This window comes from Hemitrygon akajei, unplaced genomic scaffold (genome assembly GCF_048418815.1).
Source record: "Hemitrygon akajei unplaced genomic scaffold, sHemAka1.3 Scf000080, whole genome shotgun sequence".
NCBI lineage: Eukaryota > Metazoa > Chordata > Chondrichthyes > Myliobatiformes > Dasyatidae > Hemitrygon > Hemitrygon akajei.
In genome coordinates, this window is record NW_027331966.1 from 2,394,388 (window position 1) to 2,413,269 (window position 18,882).

At 50.3% G+C, this 18,882-nt stretch overlaps 2 protein-coding genes across 2 annotated transcripts in view; one reads left to right on the forward strand and one right to left on the reverse strand.

The window, feature by feature from the left end:
• Positions 1 to 18,882, reverse strand: part of LOC140722565 (NACHT, LRR and PYD domains-containing protein 3-like) — an 883,504-nt gene that overhangs the window by 644,148 nt on the left and 220,474 nt on the right. The gene's annotated exons all lie outside the window — the stretch shown is intronic.
• LOC140722559 (NACHT, LRR and PYD domains-containing protein 14-like) lies at positions 14,927 to 16,521 on the forward strand. The gene is made up of 5 exons (XM_073037262.1): positions 14,927 to 14,940; positions 15,106 to 15,192; positions 15,348 to 15,518; positions 15,604 to 15,808; positions 15,950 to 16,521. The coding sequence occupies exons 1-5, from the start codon at positions 14,927 to 14,929 to the stop codon at positions 16,058 to 16,060; spliced, it is 588 nt and encodes a 195-aa protein (XP_072893363.1). The 3' UTR covers positions 16,061 to 16,521.

The following is an 18,882-nucleotide window of genomic DNA, read 5'->3' on the forward strand; positions in this document are numbered from 1 at the left end:
ACAGACGGTGAGACCACACACACCCCTGACAGGGTCCTGACACACTGTGAGACCCCACACACACCTGACCGGGTCCTGACACAATGTGAGATCCCACACACCCCTGACAGTGTCCTGACACACTGTGAGACCACACACACCCCTGACAGGGTCCTGACATACTGTGAGACCCCACACACCCCTGACAGGGTGCAGACACACTGTGAGACCCACACTCCCCTGACAGCTTACTGACACACTGTGAGACCCCACTCACCCCTGACAGCTTACTGACACACTGTGATACCCCACACACCCCTGACAGGGCACTGACACACTGTGATACCGCACACACCCCTGACAGGGCACTGACACACTGTGATACCCCACACACCCTTGACAGGGTCCTGACACACTGTGAGACCCCACACACCCCTGACAGGGTCCTGACATACTGTGAGACCCCACACACCCCTGACAGGGTGCAGACACACTGTGAGACCCCACACACCGCTAACAGGGTCCTGACATACTGTGAGACCCCACACACCCCTGACAGGGTGCAGACACACTGTGAGACCCACACTCCCCTGACAGCTTACTGACACACTGTGAGACCCCACTCACCCCTGACAGCTTACTGACACACTGTGATACCTCACACACCCCTGACAGGGCACTGACACACTGTGATACCGCACACACCCCTGACAGGGCACTGACACACTGTGATACCCCACACACCCTTGACAGGGTCCTGACACACTGTGAGACCCCACACACCCCTGACAGGGTCCTGACATACTGTGAGACCCCACACACCCCTGACAGGGTGCAGACACACTGTGAGACACACACTCCCCTGACAGCTTACTGACACACTGTGAGACCCCACACACCCCTGACAGGGCACTGACACACTGTGATACCGCACACACCCCTGACAGGGCACTGACAGACTGTGAGACCCCACACACCCCTGACAGGGCACTGACACACTGTGATAGCCCACACACCCCTGACAGGGCACCGACACACTGTGATACCCCACACACCCCTGACAGGGTCCTGACACACTGTGAGACCCCACGCACCCTTGACAGCTTACTGACACACTGTGAGACCCCACACACCCCTTACAGGGCATTGACACACTGTGATACCCCACACACCCCTGACAGGGTCCTGACACACTGTGATAGCCCACACGCTGCTGACAGGGCACTGACACACTGTGATACCCCACACACCCCTGACAGGGTCCTGACACACTGTGAGACCCCACACACCCCTGACAGGGTCCTGACCCACTGTGAAACCCCACACACACCTGACAGGGTCCTGACACACTGTGAGAACCCACACACCCCTGACAGGGTGCAGACACACTGTGACACCCCACACACCCCTGACATGGTCCCGACAGACGGTGAGACCACACACACCCCTGACAGGGTCCTGACACACTGTGAGACCCCACACACACCTGACCGGGTCCTGACACAATGTGAGATCCCACACACCCCTGACAGTGTCCTGACATACTGTGAGACCACACACACCCCTGACAGGGTCCTGACATACTGTGAGACCCCACACACCCCTGACAGGGTGCAGACACACTGTGAGACCCACACTCCCCTGACAGCTTACTGACACACTGTGAGACCCCACTCACCCCTGACAGCTTACTGACACACTGTGATACCCCACACACCCCTGACAGGGCACTGACACACTGTGATACCGCACACACCCCTGACAGGGCACTGACACACTGTGATACCCCACACACCCTTGACAGGGTCCTGACACACTGTGAGACCCCACACACCCCTGACAGGGTCCTGACACACTGTGAGACCCCACACACCCCTGACAGGGTGCAGACACACTGTGAGACCCCACACACCGCTGACAGGGTCCTGACATACTGTGAGACCCCACACACCCCTGACAGGGTGCAGACACACTGTGAGACCCACACTCCCCTGACAGCTTACTGACACACTGTGAGACCCCACTCACCCCTGACAGCTTACGGACACACTGTGATACCCCACACACCCCTGACAGGGCACTGACACACTGTGATACGGCACACACCCCTGACAGGGCACTGACACACTGTGATACCCCACACACCCTTGACAGGGTCCTGACACACTGTGAGACCCCACACACCCCTGACAGGGTCCTGACATACTGTGAGACCCCACACACCCCTGACAGGGTGCAGACACACTGTGAGACCCACACTCCCCTGACAGCTTACTGACACACTGTGAGACCCCACACACCCCTGACAGGGCACTGACACACTGTGATACCGCACACACACCTGACAGGGCACTGACACACTGTGAGACCCCACACACCCCTGACAGGGCACTGACACACTGTGATAGCCCACACACCCCTGACAGGGCACCGACACACTGTGATACCCCACACACCCCTGACAGGGTCCTGACACACTGTGAGACCCCACGCACCCTTGACAGCTTACTGACACACTGTGAGACCCCACACACCCCTGACAGGGCATTGACACACTGTGATACCCCACACACCCCTGACAGGGTCCTGACACACTGTGATAGCCCACACGCTCCTGACAGGGCACTAACACACTGTGAGACCCCACACACCCCTGACAGGGCACTGACACACTGTGATAGCCCACACACCCCTGACAGGGCACCGACACACTGTGATACCCCACACACCCCTGACAGGGTCCTGACACACTGTGAGACCCCACGCACCCTTGACAGCTTACTGACACACTGTGAGACCCCACACACCCCTGACAGGATCCTGACACACTGTGAGACCCCACACACTCCTGACAGCTTACTGACACACTGTGAGACCCCACACACCCCTGGCGGGGTCCTGACACACTTTGACACCCCACACACCCCTGACATGGTCCCGACAGACGGTGAGACCACACACACCCCTGACAGGGTCCTGACACACTGTGAGACCTCACACACCCCTGACAGGGCACTGACACACTGTGATACCCTACACACCCCTGACAGGGTCCTGACACACTGTGAGACCCCACACACCCCTGACAGGGTCCGGACACACTACGGGACCCCACACACACCTGACAGGGTTCCAACAAACTACGGGACCCCACTCACCCCTGACAGGGTCCGGACACACTACGGGACCCCACACACACATGACAGGGTTCCGACACACTACGCGACCCCACTCACCCCTGACAGGGTCCTGACACACTGTGAGATCCCACACATCCCTGACAGGGTCCTGACACACTGTGAGACCCCACACACACCTGACAGGGTCCTGACACACTGCGGGACCCCACACATACCTGACAGGTTTACAACACACTACGGGACCCCACACACCCCTAACAGGGTCCTGACACACTACGGGACCCCACACACACCTGACAGGGTCCTGACACACTGTGAGACCCCACACACACCTGACAGGGTTCCGACACACTACGGGACCCCACACACCCCTGACAGGGTCCTGACACACAACGGGACCCCACACACACCTGACAGGGTTCCGACACACTACGGGACCCCACACACCCCTGACAGGGTCCTCACACACTACGGTACCCCACAGACACCTGACAGGGTCCTGACACACTGTGAGACCCCACACACACCTGACAGGGTTCCGACACACTACGGGACCCCACACACACCTGACAGGGTTCCAACACACTGTGAGAACCCACACACCCCTGGCAGGGTCCTGACACACTGCGAGACAACAATGCCCCCCTCCCCGGAAGGTTCCTGAAACACTGTGAGAAACACCACACCCCTCACGGGGTCCTGACACACAGTGAGAACCCACACACCCATAACAGGGTCCTGACACACTGTGAGTCCCAACACACCCCTGACACGTCCTGACACACTGGGAGACCCCACACGTCCCTGACGGGGTCCTGACACGCTGTGAGACCCCACACACCCCTAACGGGGTCCTGACACACTGTGAGAACCCACACACCACTGACGAGGTCCTGACACATTGTGAGACCCCACTCAACCCTGACAGGGCCCTGACACACTGTTAGACCCCACACACCCCTGAGAGCTTACTGTCACACTGTTAGACTCCTCATACCCCTGGCAGGGTCCTGACACACTTTGACACACCACACACCACTGACATGGTCCCGACAAACGGTGAGACCCCACACACACACCTGACAGGGTTCCGACACACTGTGAGACCCCACTCAAACCTGGCGGGATCTTGATGCGCTGTGAGACCCGACACTTCCCTGACAGGGCCCTTACATGCCATGAGACACCGCACACCCATGGTAGGGTCCCGACACATTGTGAGAACCCACATACCCCTGACAGGGTCCTGACACAATGTGAGACCACACACACCCCTGGCAGGGTCAGAACACTCTGTGAGAACCCACACACCCCTGTCTGGGACCTGACACACTGTGAGACTCCACATAGCCCTGGTAGGGTCATGACACACTGTGAGACCCCACACACCATTGACAGCGTACTGACACACTGTGAGAACCCACACATCCCTGACAGGGTGCCGACAAACTGTGAAACCCCGCTCACCCCTGACACGGTCCTGACACACTGTGGGAACCCACACACACGGCTGACGGTGTCCTGACACACTGTGAGACCCCACACACCCGTGACGGGGTCCCGACATGCTTTGAGACGCCACTCAACCCTGGCAGGATCTTGATCCGCTGTGAAACCCCACACTTCCCTGACAGGGTCCTTACATGCTGTGAGACACCGCACTCCCCTGGTAGGGTCCCGACACACAGTGAGAACCCACACACCCCTGACAGGGTCCTGACACACTGTCAGACCCCACCAACCCCTGGCAGGGTCCCGACACACAGTGAAAACCCACACACCCTTGACAGGGTCCTGACACACTGTCAGACCCCACACACCCCTGGCAGGGGCCCGACACACTGTGAGAACCCACATACCCCTGACAGGGTCCCAACACACTGTGAGACTCCACGTACCCCTGGTAGGGTCCTGACACACAGTGAGATCCCACACTCCTCTGGCAGGATCCTGACAAACTGTGAGGCACCATTCACCCCTGACAGTGTCCAGACACTCTGTGAGACCCCACACACCCCTGACAGGGACCCGACACACTGAGAGAGCCCACACACCCCTGACCGGGTCCTGACACACTACGGGACCCCACAGACCCCTGACAGGGTCCTGACACACTGAGAGAGCCCACACTCCCCTGACCGGGTCCTGACACACTACGGGACCCCACAGACCCCTGACAGGGTCCTGACACACTGTGAGACCCCACACACCCCTGGCAGTGTCCTGGCACACTATGAGACCCCACAGACCCTTGACAGGGTCCTGACACACTGTGAGACCTCACACAGCCCTGGTAGTGTTCTGACACACTGTGAGACCCCACACAAACCTGGCAGAGTCTTGACACACTGTCAGACTACACACACCTGACAGGGTGTCATATAAGTAACTATCTGATAATAGCCAGGTGATATGCTTAAAGAAATCTTAACCGAGTTTTAGTGCTAATAATGATCTTAAAGTCCTGCTGGAAAAATGATAGTGGTTCAGGACAAGATATTATGATACTATGGGTGAGACTGCATTGTTCAGGATGTCAGATTGTTTCTCTATAGAGTTAAATCATATATTGCCATAGGTGTCAATGCCAGGCAATTTTAAACTGTGGTAGGATGACCACATTCGCCATTCCATTGACACATCCCTCCAGGGCACAAGATTTTTACCTAATGGGGATTTACCTGCAATATAGTGAGTAGATACCCCGGAGAATCGCAGCACGGTGCACAATCCATGGGGAGATCGGTCTGTGGGTGGATGGATGCGGGTGGATCTGGCTGTGTCAAGCCTTTAGTGGATAGGTCCAAGATATTTGGAAATGTTTGCCTCAGTTGAAAAACAAAACAGTGTTCTGCTTTACACCTCAATTAATATCTGACCTACTGTTAATTTTGTTTGTTACAGAGCATCAAAATCTGACCACAACTGTCCTCAAAATGGCTCAAGGAGTGGGCAGGAGAGAAGTTCCAGTCATGTCAAGTTCAGGAAGGGACATGGGTATGTTAGCAAATTATTCTAATTTTTAAATATTTCCTTGACACTGTGTCTGAGTTTATTCCAATATCAGCAATTCACAAAATATTTGTAAAAACTGAGCAGAGAGATGAGACTGAGAGTTAACAGTCACACGTGGAAGTAGCACAATTATTGTCTGCTTTTTGCTCTTCAAACAGACAGTGATGCAAAATAAAACAGTGAGGTGTTCCAGAGCACAAGACATTCTGCAGATGCTGAAAGCTTTGAGCAACACAAAGACACACAAAATATTGGCGGAACTCAGCATCCATGGAGAGAAATAAACAGTTAATGTTTCAGATCAGGACCACAAAATATAGAAAATAATGTGGCAATATCTAGAATTTCTGTCCCCTCATTTCCAGTCTGATGAAGCACCCTAAATGTTGGTTGTTTATTCTCCTCGATAGATGCTGCCTGACCTGCTGAGTACCTCCAGCATTTTGTGAGATATGCCAGAGATTTGCTGAGGAAGGGGTTGACCAGGCAGGCAGACATAACCCAGAGCAAAGCGGTGGTGATGGACAGTACCAGAAGAGTGATGGTGATGGGTTACTATATTCTCAGGAATAAGCAGAGTCCTTTCCAAACAGAGAGGTATATATATCTTGGACTGTGTTTGGTGACCTGCTGCACCATCTTACGGTTCCAGAGAGAAAGTTGCCTCCGAATATGGGGTCAGTAATTTCTTTAATTTTCACCATTGTGCTTCACAGGTCCGAGTTCAGTGATTACCGAGCTCCTGGCGAGCTGCAACGATTTCCAGCTGCTGCAGCTGACGGACTTCTACCGGGACAGGCTGGAGCAGGCGATGGAAGGAGGGGTGCACGGAGTGAGCCTGGCATTAACGGCCGAGAATCAGTTCAGTGGAGAGGAACATCGGGTGAGTGGGAGGGAGAATGGGTTTGAATTTTCACACATCACAGGACTGATGGGTGTCGAACTCTAACTCATCGGATATTAAATAACATAAAAGAACAACTGGGAAATAAATACTGTACCTGCAATCTCAAAGATGTGAATCTGAAGCAGTGATAGAAAGGAGTGAAAAGACCCCGCGGACTGGTGGGTGGCTGCTCAATGTTCAGAGTGAGTTGAGCAGGTAACAGTTGTGTGGGCTTACAGTATTAAATGGAAATATGACAGGAGGTTTCGGTTTGGGAAGACCGTGCAGTGTGACAGCAGGATATCAATGAGAACCGGGGCATCATCAGTGGGTGCCACAGGAGCTCCAGTGTGTTCTGTTCTGAGTGGAGATGATTCCATTACAGTCTGTAACTGCAAACGGTGTGAAGCTGGTAATCCGCCGTCATGCTGGACACTGACGGACTGAGGAGATGAATCACATCATCTTTTCTGCAACTTCTCCGAGACTGCTCACTCTGTTATAAAAACCCTCCTGACTTCTTTCTTCATCTGTGATGGTTATTTTCTGATTTCTGTTTTACACTGTCAAATCCAGTGAGGAATTATTTATGGATTTGGAGCCACGTCAATGAAGCGGTCACAGACCAGCCAGGATCTCATTGACTGGTGGACCAGGTTCACGGTGAATGTCCCTCCGTGTGCTCTGCACTCAGAATGTACAGTCCATGTCCAGACAGGATCAGCACCCGTCCGGGTGACTGCTCAGTGTGATCCCGTTACAGAGCACATCATTTACTTCTCACTCTCTGTGTGAATCTGTCAGTCCCCAATATGTTCACTGTTACTCTTCACAGAAAATCTCTGATCTCGCTGATAAGGGAGAGCGGGCGGACAGTTCTAAACTCCTCCTGAGCCTGGTGATGGGGAAAGGCTCCCGCGCCCGGAGGGTGATGTGGGAAACCTTTGTGAAAATGCGTATAGGAGTCCCAAATTTGGACAAAATACTTAAGGAAATACAGATGTATGGTGAGATAATATCAGAGGTTAATTCAAATTTGAGTTGCAAAACATTACACTTCACAATTTTCCATAAATTATCCCCTTAATGTGTTTAAATTCAAACAGGATCTGATCCATCTCATCGATCAAATCCCACTCAAGGTTTACTCAAGATTCTCAGTGAGTTGAAAGGTGAGTGAACATGCGTTGAAAATTGAAGAGTATAACAGAGGAATAGACCATTAGGCAAATAATATTGTACTGAAACAGCTAACAAGTAAATCAAACATACCCAAACTCTAATCTCCCCTTCCGACACCATCTCCATATGCCTCCATCTTCCTTAATCCATGTACCTAACATAAAGTCTCTTAAAAGCTTCAAAAAATTTACGTATACCACCTTATCAGGCAGTGCTTTCCAGACAGCAATGACACTTCCCCCTTCACTCTACACCCTCTCACCTTCAATAGCATTTGAGACATTCAGAAACCGATTCTCTCTGTTCACTCTATTTATGCCTCTCTTAATGTTGCAAACCTTTGTCAGAGCTCCCCTCAGCCTCCGATGATCCAGAGAAAACAATCTAATTTTATCCAGCCTCTCATGATAGCACATGCCCTCTAAACCAGGCAGCATCCTGGTAAACCTCTTCTGCTCCCTCTCTAAAGCCTCAACATTCCTCCGGTAGTAGAGCGATCGGAACAGTACGCAGTGGCCCAGATGAGACTGAAGCAGAGTTCATCAAGTTGAAACTTGACCTCTGTTTCCACCAACGGTTGTAATTTGCGTCGGGCGGTTCAGTTGTTGAGCCACGAGGATCTGACCAGGTAAATACTGGCACTGTGACAGAGAACACAATGAGACACAGGGAAACGTGTTTGCTAGAGGGAGAGTTTCAAAGGACATTTTGAGGAAAGAGGCAGAGAGCTGGTGAGTTTGGGGAAAGTGGTCACACCGCTCTGGGGCGTGCAACTACAGATCCTCACCGGAGTCTGAGTGGAGAAGGGGGGATCTGGAGAATGGAAAAAAAAAGGATATTTCTTCATATCAATAAGTCAAATCCTTCTCTTGCCAGCGACTATCCGTTCCAGGATAGCCTCATCCTTAACCATTTTCTAAACGACTTCAGTTTCTTTAGGTTATTTTTGTTTTTCGAGTTGCTCGTCCATTGAAGTTCTATTCACAGAATAGTAATAATAACGTCACTTTAATCAGAAAAGCAGCTTATGAACCCTGCTCTCTTCACATCTGCACTCCCTTAGTGCAAACATTGATAAAGATATCCAGTTTAATTTCCAACTCAATAATCCTGGGAATTCTAGCAGTGAGACAGTATTACTGAGGGTGAGATCGGAGACAAATTCCTCAGCGCAGTTCACAGAAGCTGAAATTGATGTGTTCCGGTTTGTGTGCTGGACTCTGTGGAAGGTGAAGAAATGGGAATTAGGACAGGGAAACCGAGGGTTGTGGGATTGCTGCAAGGAATGTGGAAAGGACTGAAAATATCTATAAATAATATTGCAATTAGTTAAATTGTGACCGTCTGGATGAGAAGCTCACTACATCCATAAGCCCATCATACCCGTGAAAATGGAGTCCGGGGCAGTGCATGGGCTGAAGAGATTGTAAGGTTTCATCATCGCAGACTGAGTTGGATCACTCAACTTCACATTTAACACAGGAGAGAGCGTAGGAAAGACAAATATCACAGAACTTATCAATATTGCATCAACCCATGTTTTATCTGATTATTCAAAGCTCTTAAAATAAATATAGGGAATCTCGGCCAGAACCCTGGTTCAGTCTCTCTCACTTACAGGAACAAATCCCAAAGATGATAATTTAAATTTGGTACCACAGATAGACCAATCAGGAAGTTTACAAACTACTCACGTCTCTGTCACCTCTGTTAATGCAGCTCCAGTCCACATCCGGTCAATGTAATCCCTCAGTGTCCCTGAACACGGGTTTAGTAAATCGCTACAAGCTTGTTCCTCATTGTCCTTCATCCGGTTTACAGAGGGAACAAACACGACAGTGTCATTCCCACACCCATTTCTGAATAGGAAACAGATACACTCCTGGATTATTGAACAACATCATTTCTACCAGTGTCACATTCTCTAAATTAAATATGTGCAAGATCAATGTTTTCCTACGTTGCCTATCACAGCTGAATAGATTGAATAGAGACCCCACACGTACCCGACAGTGTCCTGCCGCACTGTGAGACCCCACACACTCCTGGCAGGGTCCTGACGCACTGTGGGACCCCACACACTCCTGGCAGGGTCCTGACGCACTGTGAGACCCCACACGTACCTGACAGTGTCCTGCCGCACTGTGAGACCCCACACACTCCTGACAGGGTCCTGACGCACTGTGGGACCCCACACACTCCTGGCAGGGTCCTGACGCACTGTGAGACCCCACACACTCCTGGCAGGGTCCTGACGCACTGTGGGACCCAAGAAACACCTGGCAGGATCTTAACACACTATGAGCCCACACACTCCCAGCAGGGTCCTGACACACTGTGAGACCCCACACAACCCTGATTGGGTCCTGACAAAATAAGAGAAGCCACATACCCCTGGCAGGTTTCAGATACATTGTGAGATCCAGATCTTATCACGGAGCCTAATGTAAAGGGAACCTTAGGAGACAGTTAGTGACTGGGTAAAAGCCAAGGAATAAGATTAAAAAAGTTGTTTTATTTTCTCTTTCTTCCATGGCCTTCTGTCTCTTTAACCAATCAACTTCAACCCTTTGCTTCAACCCTCCCCCTCCAAGTTTCACCCATCGCCTGGCAATTCTCTCTCCCCTCTCCTCCTCCCACCCCACCCCACCCCCCCCCCCCCCCCCGCCACACCTTTCAATTCTACTCCCCAGCATTTTGTTTCCAGACCTACCGAAGTGTTTAAGCCCGGAACGTCAACTATACTTTTTTTCCATCGATGCTGTCTGGCCTTCCAAGTTCCTCCAGCATTTTGTGTGTGTTGCTGCAGTTTCAGCATCTACAGATTCTCTCTTGATTGCAATATTATAGACCAGTTTGCCCAACCTCAGTGGTTGGGGAAGTGTGAGAGTCTATTATTAAGATTGAGGTTCTGAGGTATTTACAGTCTATTTATAAAATAAGTCAAAGTCAACATAGTTTCTATGAAGGGAAATCTTGCCTGATAGATCTGCTAGAGTTCATTGAGGAAATTCCAAACAGAGTGGACAAAGGAGATGCAGTGGATGTCATTTAGGTTTTCATAAGGCGTATTATAAGTTACCTCATGAGTCTACTTAACCAGATAAAATCTGATGGCGTTACAGGAAATATACTGGCATGGACAGTAGGTTGACATAGGACACTCAAGGCTGCTGCGGAGTTTGACTCTGTGGTTAAGAAGGCATACGGCACATTGGCCTTCATCAACCGTGGGATTGAGTTCAAGAGTGAAGAGGTAATGTTGCAGTTCTATCAGACCCTGGTCAGACACCACTTGGAGTACTGTGCTCAGTTCTGGTCACCTCACTACAGGAAGGATATGGAAACTACAGAAAGGGTGCAGTGGAGATTTACAAGGATGTTGCCTGTATTGAGTGCATGCCCTATGAGAATAGGTTGAGTGAAACTAGCCTTTTCTCCTTGGAGCGAGGAAGGATGAGAGGTGACCTGGTAGAGGTGTATAAAGTGATGAGAGGCGTTGATCTTGTGGATAGTCAGAGGCTTTTTCCCAGGGCTGAAATGGCTAGCACCAGAGGACATAGTTTTATGTTGCTTGGAAGCAGGTACAGAGGAGATGTCAGGGGTAAGTTGTTTTTTACTCAGAGAGTGGTGAGTACATGGAATGGGTGGCCGGCGGTGGTGGTGGAAGAGGATATGATAGGATTGTTTACGGCTCCTCTGGATGGCTACATGGAGCTTAGAAAAATAGAGGGCTATGGGTAAACCCAGGTAAACTCTAAGGTAAGTACATGTTCGGCACAGCTTTGTGGCCGAAGGACTTGTATTGTGCTGTCGGTTTTCCAAGTTTCTAATCTTCTACCACACCACAGATCCACAAATGTATTTCTCTTTATTTTGAATCCGTGATGGTGAGAGGGGAGGGGGAGCTGTGATTCCCGTGACCTATTCCGTTGACAGAATGCCCACTATCATTTTATCTATCTCCAAAGACAACATCAACACCGGGGTTTAAAAGTTTTTCCACAGAACAATGATAGAAGTGGCAGTAGTGGGAGTTTGTCTAGTCGGGGCTCAGTAAACTACCAGGGAAAACTCAACGTAACTGAACAATTAATGTGGAAATGTGATGATCTGATGATTATCTGGCCCATGCCTCTCCATCCACTTTGGGGTCTGTTAATCAAACTTAATTTAGTGTAAGAAAATCCAGTGATGAGTTCAAATAATGCAAAACCTTTGAGCTAATCCTTGGCTACTTAAATACTGAGTTCTGAGTTGAAGCATCTAACAGTTTGTCCACTGTCTGTCCCTATGGAAGATGTTCAACAGAAACACAAGGAGACTCTGCGGGCACAAACTGAAAAACTGAGAGCGAACACGATCCTGATGAGGGAGAAAGTGAAGGTTTTCCAGCTGGTTGATCGATACGCTGAGCTCACGGTCATTTCTACTCTTCGAGATCGGACACTGGTGGAACATGAGCTGCTGGCAAGAGGCAGAGACCACGAGGAGTGGAGAGAGAAACATCTCCGCGGAAAGCTGGAAAAAATCCGGACTGATCAGTTGTTCCAGAGCAGCTTTTCCCGCAGGAAAACCAAATCTGGGAGTTCGGCAGCAGTGGCCGGAGTCCCGGGGATCGGGAAAACAACAATGGTACAAAAGATTGTTTATGACTGGGCCATGGGGAAAATATACCAACAATTCCAGTTTGTCTTCAGTTTCAAATTCCGGGATTTAAACACCATTAACTGCAGAAAAAACCTGAGGCAACTAATTCAGGATCAGTATCCTTACTTTGGGAATATCCTGAGAGATGTCTGGAAGAACCCAAAGGGATTGCTGTTTATATTTGATGGTCTGGATGAATTCGAGCACAGAATTGATTTTGCTGACAGTCGGAGAGATACAGAACCCAAGCACCAGTGCCCAGATCCCGAGTGGTGTTGTGAGGTGTCGGACATTGTGTACAGTTTAATCCAGGGCAAGCTGCTCCCAGGGTGTTCAGTGCTGGTGACCACCCGTCCCACTGCATTACCTTTATTGGATAAAGCCAAGATCAGCGTCTGGGCTGAAATCCTGGGATTTGTTGGTGAGGAACGGAAGGAATATTTCATCAGGTATTTTGAAGATCCATCGGTGGCAGCAGCTGTTTTCAAACACGTGAAGGAGAACGAGATCCTGTACACCATGAGCTACAACCCCTCCTACTGCTGGATCCTCGCTCTGGCACTGGGCCCCTTCTTCACTCAAAGAGTCAGGGACCCACAGCGAGTTCCCAAGACCATCACCCAACTGTACTCCTACTATATTTACAACATCCTGAAAAACCACGGCCGTGAGATTGAGAACCCCCGTGATGTGTTACTCAGGGTTGGTCAGATGGCCTTCAGAGGAGTGTCTGAGAAGAAGATCATATATACATATGGAGATTTGATCAGCTACAATCTTAAGCCTTCCCAGTTCCTGTCCGGGTTCCTGATGGAGCTTCTGGAGAGAGAGGATTCTGCCCGGTGTGTGGTGTACACATTCCCACACCTCACCATCCAAGAGTTTGTAGCAGCAGTCGCACAATTCCTGACCCTACATCCCAAGGATATCCTGAAATTCCTCACTGATGCTCACAACATGACAGATGGGCGATTTGAGGTATTTCTCCGTTTTGTTGCTGGTCTCTCCAATCCAATGACAGTTCGGGGCCTGGAAGAGTTTCTGGGTCCATTTCCTCATCAAACAACGTGCCGGGTGATTGACTGGGTGAATGAGGAGGTTAAACGCCAGAGTGGAAACACGAGGATTGCATCTGGTAAAAGGAGCCTCCTGAACACACTGCACTACCTGTTTGAGTCTCAGAATCGTGGACTGACTCAAGGTACACTGGGATCAGTGAAAAAACTCTCATTCAGTGGAATGACATTGACCCCGATTGACTGCGCTGTCCTGTCTCATGTTATCGGACTCTGTGATACAATAAAACACCTCGACCTGCAGGGCTGTCACATTCAGTGTGAAGGAATCCAACGGCTGGGACCCCCGGCTCCACAAGTGCCAGGAGTTGAGGTAACTTGATTTATCTCTCACTCTGAACTGTGAAACTGTCCCATTGTGTTGTTTCAATGTAAAACAATTTGGGTTAAACAGTCGTAAATCAGATTGTGAAAAATAGTGACAAATGCCCAGGAGATCGGTCAGTAATTCTCCAAAGACGGGGGGGGGGGGGGGGTTCTGTGGTTCCTTGTGAAGAGATGTTGGAGACTTCATCAGATCATTTGGGCATCTCTTCCCGATTGTTGTCCTCAATTCAGAAAGACCCATCCCGTAAAATCTATTTCTGCATCCTCTAATCTTCTGCAGTTATCTCTTCCCTTTGGTATCCTCCCGAGGGATCTGTATTCCCCATCCCCTTTCCCCTTGTGGGATCTCTTCCCCATTCCCATTTTTCCCTTCGGGATCTTCTTTTCCCCATATCCCTTACTCCTGCGGAATCTCTCATCCTCATCCTCATTCCTCCTATGGGATGTTTCCTATTTCCTCTCTTTCTCCTACAGATTTTCTCTTCCTACCTCTTTTCCTCAGGTGGGGTCTCTTCCACCATCTCCCATCGACACTTTCCCTTTCACAAATTTTCCTCACTGTGGGACTTCATCCCTGCCCCTCCCAACGCTCTCACATCACGAACATTTTTCTAGCCATCAGGGAATGAGACAGAATATGTGGAGTTTACAAGATCACACCGACAGACTACATGACTGATATTCGGTGAATACCCTGGAGCTGGGCAGTGAGGGACATTGAGAGTGATGGGAACTCCGATCAGTGATTTGCTGAAGGGGTGAATGTTTCCTGAAATATCCGAGTGAGAGAAATTCCCCCAGACCCACGGTTTGAATCACTTTGTTCATCAATTTGTCTGTTTGTGTTTAGCCTTGGGCAGAATAAACTGGGAGATTCAGGAGTGAAACTGGTGTTTGCGGCTCTGAGGAACCCGGAGTGTAAAATACAGAAACTGTGGTAAGTACCAGACTGTGGAAGATTGTGTTTACAGTCACTGGATGTCTGACACTGAACATTAATGTGATCAGTAATTGTGTTACTGATAAACACTGGGGATTTGTACCGTCTCCTGTCTCTCAGTGTCCTTCACCCTCACTCTCTCTCATCTCCAGGCTCTGGGATGTCAGTCTCACATATTCTGGTGCTGAGGATCTCGCCTCCGCTCTCAGTACAAACCCATCACTGACGGAGCTGGGCCTGGGTTATAATAAACTGGGAGATTCAGGAGTGAAGCTGGTGTCTGTGGCTCTGACAAACCCCAAGTGTGGAATAGAGAAACTGGGGTAAGTACCAGACTGTGGGAGATTGTGTTTACAGACACTGGGTGTCTGACACTGAACATTAATGTGATCAGTAATTGTGTTACAGTCTCCTGTCTCTCTGTGTCCTTCATCCTCACCTCCAGACTGAGGGATATCGGTCTCACAGATTCTGGTGCCGAGGATCTTGCCTCCGCTCTCAGTACCAACCCATCACTGACAGAGCTGGAGCTGGGATTCAACTCGCTCACGGACCGATCTGTCCCCGCTCTCCGCCGTCTCATACTGGCCCTCCCGAGTCTGAAGCTGATCGAGTGAGTATTTGTGTTAATGTTCAATGTAATAAAATATCAGCGGATCCGCGGGTTTTCTGGTGATATTTGTCTGTGGGTGTTGTTGAAACGTTAACCCCAGTCCACTGTTACTGACACTGTTGTGTATTCTGTTTATTTTATCTTTATTCTTCCATCTGTTTTAGCTTGTGGAGGAATCAGTTCAGTCAGACCGGGGGGAAGGAACTGAGATCTCTGCAGGAACCCAGACCCGGACTGACAGTTGATCTGTGAACATCTGAATGGTGAACTAGCTCCAATCTCACACTCTGTGACGTCCAAAGTGACGCAATTCCGCATCCTATCCAGCTACGCGTGTCCGGATTCAACAGCTGCTCCAAATGGCGTGCCGGGGAATTGCACAGAGAGGAAAAGCCTGGGGGGCCGGGTTAGATCTGGGAAACCAGAGAATCCTTTTACTCACTTTGAACTGAGAACATCCTGGCCAATATAATTATGTTAATGATGTTAAATTGACAAATCCCTCGGCAGTGACTCTGGATCTGCAGCGATCCCAGACACGACCCTGAAGTGTGATTTTATAATCATCGGTTCCCCAATGCAGAGTGACGGTGAGAAACGGGACTGATTATTCAAACTGTCACGTGTTGTCGCTGGTTGGTTAATTGTGTGTGACTGTGAGTGAATCGGGACCAGCTTATTTATTCCCGCACATCAGCAGCTTACACATTGTTTAATTTGGCTTTGAACATTTGTCAAGATGAAGTCAATAAAATCTCTGACGTGCAAAAAAGCTGGATGAACTCAGCAGGTCGGGCAGTATCCGTTGAAAGGAGCAGTCAGCGTTTCGGGCCGAAACCCTCCGTCAGGACTAAAGAAGGTGGGGTCACGGGCCCTATAAAGAAGGTGGGGCGGAGGGTGGAATGTGCCAGGTGAGAAACCAATGAGAGGAAAGATCAAGGGCTGGGGGAGGGGAAGCAAGGAGGAGATAGGCAGAAGAGGGTGATAGGCAGCTAGAGGAGGAGACAGAGTGAAGGTGGGATGGTGGAAGGGATAAGGAGGGAATTACCGGAAGTTAGAGAATTCGATGTTCATACCAAGGCGCTGGAGACTACCCAGACGGTAGATGAGGTGTTGTTCCTCCAACCGAAGTTTGACCTCATCATGGCAGTAGAGGAGGCCATGTTTGGACATATCCGAATGGGAGTGTGAAGGAGAGCTGAAGTGAATGGCATCTGGGAGATCCTGTCTGTTGTGGTGCTCGGTGAAGCGGCTCCCCAATCTGTGTCGGGTCTCGCCGATGTAGAGGAGGCCGCACCGGGAGCACCGGATGCAATAGATGACCCCAACAGACTCACAAGTGATGTGTTGCCTCACCTGGAAGGACTGTTTGGGGCCCTGAATGGTGGAACAGGACCCCACCAAAAAGAATCAAACCATTGTCTCCCGTACCATCACTGCCCTTATCAACTACGGAGACATTCCATCCTCAGCAAAAAAACTCATAATTCACACACTCTGCACTGCTCGCTTTGACCTCCTCCCCAAGATCCATAAGACTGACTGTCCTGGTAGGGCCTATAGTTTAGGCCTGCTCCTGTCCCACCGAACTTGTATCTGCCTACCTCGACTCCATTTTGTCACCCATAGTTCAGTCCCTCCTTACCTACATCCGGGATACATCCCATGCCCGCCACCTCTTCAATAACTTCCAGTTCCCTGGTCCCGACCGATTCATTTTCACCATGGATGTCCAATCCTTATATACTTCAATTCCCCATCAAGAAGGCCTCAAAGCCCTCCGCTACTTTCTGTACAATAGACCTCACCAGTTCCCCAACACCACTACACTCCTCAGATTGGCAGAACTGGTACTCACACTTAATAACTTCTCTTTCGGCTCTTCCCACTTTCTTCAGACCAAGGGTGTATCTATGGGAACTCGCATGAGCCCCAGCTATGCCTGATATATTGACGACTACATTGGTGCTGCTTCCTGCACCCATAATGAGCTCGTCAATTTCATTGACTTTGCCTTTAACTTGCACCCAGCCCGCAAATTCGCTTGGTCCATCTCGGACACTTCTCTCCCCTTTCTCCATCTCTGGAGATAGACTGTCCACTGACATCTTCTATAAACCCACTGGCTCCCATAACTACCTTGATTATACCTCTTCCCACCCTGCCAAATGCAAAAATTCTATTCCCTATTCCCAGTTCCTCTGTCTCTGCTGCATCTGCTCTCAGGATGAGGCTTTCCGTTCCAGGTGATCTCAAATGTCCTCTTTAAGAATCGTGGTTTGCCTACTGCCGTCATCAATGATGCCCTCACCCGCATCTCCTCCATTTCCCGCACTTCGGCCCTCTCCCCATCCTCCCGTCACCACAACAGGGTCCGAGTCTCCTTGTCCTCACCTACCACCCCACCAGCCTCCGGATCCAGCATATTATCCTCTGCAACTTTCGCCACCTTCAACAGGACCCCACTACGAAGGCCATCTTTCCCTCTCTACCCCTCTTTGCTTTTCGCAGGGATCGTTCCCTCCGCGACTGCCAGGTCCACATGTCCCTCCCCACAGATCTCCCACCTGGTACTTATCCTTGCAAGTGTATGTGCTACACCTCCTATCTTACCACCATTCAGGGCCCCAAACGGTCCTGCCAGGTGAGGCAACACTTCACTGGTGAGTCTGTTGGGGTAATCTATTGCATCCGGTTCTCCCGGTGCGGCCTACTCTACATCGGCGAGACCCGACGCAGATTGGGGGACCGCTTAGTCGAGACAGGATCTCCCGGTTCCCACTCACTTCAATCTGCTTCACATTACCATTCGGATATGTCCATACATGGCCTCCTCTACCGCCATGATGAGGTCAAACTCAGTTTGGAGGAGCAACATCTCATATACCATCTGGGTGGTCTCGAGCCCCTTGTTATGAACATCGCATTGTCCAACTTCTGGTAATTCCTTCCCTCTCCCTTCCTCGATCCCACCTTCACTCTGTCTCCTCCTCAAGCTGCCTATCACCTCTCTCATGATTCTGCCTTCTTCTACTACCCATAGTGTTTTCCCCTTAGATTCCTCCTTCACCTCT

Bases quoted from the DNA above. Each gene is read 5' to 3' on its own strand.
- LOC140722559 (XM_073037262.1), top strand. The intron at 15,193-15,347 runs GTAAGTACCAGA...TCTCATCTCCAG, and splicing joins TGTAAAATACAGAAACTGTG to GCTCTGGGATGTCAGTCTCA. The intron at 15,519-15,603 runs GTAAGTACCAGA...ATTGTGTTACAG, and splicing joins TGTGGAATAGAGAAACTGGG to TCTCCTGTCTCTCTGTGTCC.